Genomic DNA, 5,009 nt, shown 5'->3' with positions numbered 1-5,009 from the left:
AAAAAACGTTTTATAAGTAGGTGGGATAAATATTCAGGCTGGTGAAGACAGCCATTGGGGAAAACCAGTTGATAGAAGACACAGAGAGAGGCAGGAGGTAAGCCTACACACACAGACATATGTCATGATCAGGAAAAATTCAACAACGTGCAATGCTGCTTTCCCAAGCTTTATGACTCACACTGCTGTTCTGTGAGCCAGGAGGTGAAAGTACCAGGGGCCTGTGAAGTGTAGCAGTTGGAATCCATCAGTTGCCTGCAAGAAACTATGAGAAAGTTACATAATTTCTCTAAGCCTCAGTTGCTGCTTTAGAAAATCCAGAGAATCATGATGCTTACTTTATTTTGCTGTTCGTGATAATTAAATGAGAAAAAGCTTTTTGATCATTGCCCATACTTAGTAGGCAATACAAACATAGTAGCTACAGTTTCTCTTTTGCTAATTGCACTGCTGCAGAAATTGAGGTTTGGGAGGGTTGAGATTACAGAGCCAGTGCGTATCCTGGCTGTGCCTTAGAGGTAGATTTGCTGTGTCTGGATCCAGGAATATTCCCTGAGAAAAGAAAGATGGTGTGCTTATTTTTCCAGGGATTAGTGTATACATTCATAATGAGTGTGATGCGCACCATCTAGGAATGGACACGCTTGAAGCTCTGACTCAGGGGGGTGGGGAGAGAAGGGCAATATACGTAACCTAAACTTTTGTACTCCCATAATTTGCTGAAATAAAAAAAAAAAAAAAGACGGTGTGGAAAGAAACTGGGTGTGAGTCTGGCAGGAAACAGGTGGGACTGACAGAGGAATAAAGTGCAGAGGACAAAGAAATGAAGTCCCATCAGTAAGGGAGGAGGACTGGTGATGGGAGTTGAATTTCTGGTGGAAGAGTTCAATTCTGTTCTACATCAGCAGGGAGTCACTCTAGGTGCCAAACTTTAAGGACAGACAGGGCGCCGATATTACCTAAAGCAGCACTTTCAATTTTCCTTTTTTTAAAAAAAATTCAAAATATTAAAGGGGGTACAAATATTTTTGTTACAATGCTTAAGTCAGGGCTATAAATGTGCCCATCACCCAAATAGTGTTCTCTGTGCCACTTAGGTGGGTTTTTGCCCCTCCCCGATTCTCCCCTTCCTCCCCCAATGACTACTTCCCTCTGTGCACTTGTGTGCCCATCAATTAGTTCCAATTTATTAGAGAGTACGTGTGATGTTTGTTTTCCCATTGTTGAGATACTTCGCTTAGGATAATGGTCTACAATTCCTTCCAAATTGCTGCAAAAGGAATGAATATTTTGAACATGAAATGAACCACTCCTGAAGAAAATCTTACTCCAAGCCGTAAAACATTAATGCAAATGAAAACTGAATGTTTGTGTTTCAAGAGCACAGAGTCACTGCAGGTGAGGAAACTGAGGCTCAGAGATTCCAGCAACACACCCAAATAACAGACTATGCTAGCGACCCAACCTGCAATAAAACCCACTTCTCATTTCCTGACTTCTGAGCCAGCACGCTTTTTACTTCACAAGAGCTGTTGCAAGAAAGACCTCAGCTAGTGGGCTAGCAGTGGGAGGATGAGGTTAAGTAATATATGGCGGGTCCACAGTCTGCTGTGGCTGCTCTGCACTTTGTGTAAGGGATAGGGCTGGAGTGGGTTATTGAAACCAAGGGTGACCTTTTAGCATCTACAGAGTGGTATAATCCAAATATCAATGTGAAGCTATGCCTTTTGAGAAATGCCTAAGAAAAGGCATCTAGTCTGTGCTTAAAAACTCCCAGTAATATGAGATATGTTTCATTGCAGCTTTCCTCTTGGTTGCAGCAGTAACTCCCCTTGAATACCATGTAATCTCTTCTCTTCTCCTGTGGTGGAACACAGTAGGTAAGAATTTGAGTTGTGTGATCAAAGTGTCAGCTCCACAACAAAATAATTATATAATATTATGCAAGAGATTTAACTTCTCAAGACTTCAGTTTTTCTTTACAATGGGAGCAGTACAGGCACCTACCTCATATGGTATCCTAAGGTTTAAATGAGGTAATATATCTAACATACTTGGCACAGTGCCTAGCAACACGGTCAGCCTAAAAGCTAATTGTTTAGTTGTCATTATTATGCTCAGAATCCTTTGCTCCATGCAGAGGACAAAGGAAACTGAAAGGAATGACCTGGACTGACTCGGGTTCAAATCATTTATATGGGAATCTGGGTTTTTGCTGGACCATCACGGTTTGCAAACTTCATCATTAAACAATATATTAACCAGAGATTACATAATCATTACTTTTAGGTATGTGATCATTTAAAATGTAGAAGTGAAGTGCAAAATTACAAAAGAATTATCTTATTTTTTTAAAAAAAGGCACAAAAGAATAATTCTCTTACCAGCTTGTTTTTAAGATAAAATGGGATAATAATTATAAAGTAGTTATAAATTACTACTATAATTACTAATATAAATTACTACTATAATTTGTATTTATATTATATTTATATTTATAAATTATGAAGTGCATTTATAAATTATAAAGTATATAAAGTCATTGGAGAATGATAGGCTAACAGCATACTTGCTGAAGAAGCAATATTGATGTTTGAGGACACTGATTCTGGAATCAGAAAATATGGTCCACGTTTGGGCTTCACTTCTCAGTAGCTATGCAACCTTGGTCAAGTTTCTTAAACTCTGCAGGATTCAGATTCTTCATACTTAAAACAAAGCAAATCATGGGATTATTCTAGTACCAGGATTATTTTAGTGCCTGGAATGAGAAATTTCCCCCAATATGAGGCAGGTGCTCAAAAATTTGGCCATTAATGGTAACAATCATAAAGGTAAGAGAAGGAGGGAGAGAAACCCACTGCACATGGAATAACAATTTAGAAAGAAAGGAGAAAAGGTTTGGGGAAACCTTGTATTAATGAAGTATCTGTTTCTTAAATTCTTTATTTAGCCCATTCTTAAAAGCCAAAAGTTTGGATGGTGAATAAATTAATAAAAAACACCAGTTTCCATGAGGTCATGGAAATACAGGAAGCCAACTAGTCACTAATGATAAATCATATGTTGACTTTTTTAGGATTCTCAACACTCATCTGGAACTCATATCAGCACGTGATAAATGGAAAATAAAAACAATGTGACAAAATTCATTCTTCTGGGCCTTGTAGAGAACCCAGAGCTGAGGAAAATATCTTCTGCCATGTTTTTAATCATGTATGTGGCCACAGTGTTTGGAAATCTACTTATCGTGGTCACCATAATCACAAGTCAGAGTCTGAGATCACCTATGTATTTTTTTCTTACTTTCTTATCCATTTCGGATGTCTTCTTCTCTTCCGTTATTTCCCCCAAGATAATTGTGGACTCCCTCTCTGAGAGTGCTACCATCTCCCTTGAAGGCTGCATGACTCAGCTCTTTGCGGAGCATTTCTTTGGCGGTGTGGGCATCATCCTGCTCACTGTGATGGCCTATGACCGCTACGTGGCCATCTGTAAGCCCCTGCACTACACCAGCATCATGCGTCCTAGGGTGTGCCACCTGATGGTGGGAGGGGCTTGGGTGGGGGGATTTATTCATGCAGCAATCCAGCTTCTCTTCATGTATCAAATACCCTTTTGTGGTCCTAATATCATAGATCACTTTCTATGTGATTTGTTTCAGTTGCTGGCACTTGCCTGCATGGATACCTCTATCCTAGGCCTCTTAATCACCCTCAACAGTGGGGTGATGTGTATGGCCATCTTCCTTATCCTGATTGCATCCTACACGGTCATCCTATGTTCCCTGAAGTCTCACAGCTCTGAAGGGCGGCACAAAGCCTTCTCCACCTGCGGCTCCCACCTCACGGTGGTTGTGTTGTTCTTTGTGCCGTGTATTTTCTTGTACACAAGGCCTGTGGTCACTTACCCCGTTGACAAGGCAATGACTGTGTCTGATGCAATCATCGCACCCATGTTAAATCCCTTGATCTACACCCTGAGGAATTCAGAGGTGAAAACTGCCATGAAGAAACTTTGGATGAAACAGGAGACTTTGGTTGGCAAGTAACTGTCATGCTGAGAACATTGAGTGTTTCCCCTAAGCAGAAGTCTTTCTTTCAGAAGTGAGTGAGAACTAAACCTGTGCATTCTCCCTGGCAGCCAGGGGCACCTTTTAAAACTACAGACTCTGATTTATGATTCAGATTATTTACAGTTTAGAGATTATGATACTCTCCTGCTTTATGATTGTCCTTAGTTCCCATTGCCTCAGAGTCTCCTAGTCTTTTCCTAGGATTCCTTGATCATCTTACTGCTGCCTCCACCTCTGCAAACACATCTCGAGCCCTCACCCGCTTCCTCCCTAAGCATCAGCCTTAGAAGTACACAGGCCCTTCCCCATCTCAGTGCTTTTACTTCTCTCTACCTGAAAATTAGCCCTCACACTCTGCAGGTGGTTGTTTCTCTCTAACTTCCAGTAGTAGTTAGATTAAGTCGCATGTTCTCAGAGAAGCCTTTCCCCTCCATGACTCTACTGAATTTTCTTCCATTCCTGCCATTATTCTCTATCTTAACGTCTTCATTTTCCTAGTAACAATGACCAAAAGTATAAAGTATAATTATCTTTGTATAATTACCATTTGACTTTTGTTACTTTCGATCTCCTTCTCCAAGATGATGTCAGTGAGGGGAGAACTTTTGTTTTATTTATACTTGGCACCTATTAGGTTTACAATGAGTATTTGTTTTATAATTATAGAACACAAGAGCTTTTGTTTTCCAAATACCCAAATTCAGATGCTTAGGGAAGAAAATGAGACAGCCATTAATTTAATTTAATTTAATTTAAAATAAACAAAAAAAGTCAGAAAGTGATTATTACAATGAGTTAATGGAAATGGAGGGCTATGATTATATTTTGGGGGATACTTCATAGTGAATAGGCAGAGAAGGATTCTCTAAGTAGGTGACATTTCAGCTGATTTTATATTCTTTTGAGATTTCTTTAGGAAAAGTTATTAAATATG

The 5,009-nt window shown here is 39.7% G+C and overlaps 1 protein-coding gene across 1 annotated transcript; it reads left to right on the top strand.

The window, feature by feature from the left end:
• The first annotated feature begins 3,121 nt into the window (after positions 1-3,121).
• LOC138384426 (olfactory receptor 4C6-like) lies at positions 3,122-4,051 on the top strand. Its single transcript, XM_069469930.1, has one exon. The coding sequence runs from the start codon at positions 3,122-3,124 to the stop codon at positions 4,049-4,051; it is 930 nt and encodes a 309-aa protein (XP_069326031.1).
• Positions 4,052-5,009: the final 958 nt, after the last annotated feature.

Source organism: Eulemur rufifrons, chromosome 6 (genome assembly GCF_041146395.1).
Source record: "Eulemur rufifrons isolate Redbay chromosome 6, OSU_ERuf_1, whole genome shotgun sequence".
NCBI classification, from domain to species: Eukaryota; Metazoa; Chordata; class Mammalia; order Primates; family Lemuridae; genus Eulemur; species Eulemur rufifrons.
This window is presented reverse-complemented; position numbering and strand designations above follow the sequence as displayed.

Excerpts from the sequence above, each read along its gene's own strand:
- LOC138384426 (XM_069469930.1), top strand. The coding sequence starts at position 3,122 with ATGGAAAATAAAAACAATGTGACAAAATTCATTCTTCTGGGCCTTGTA.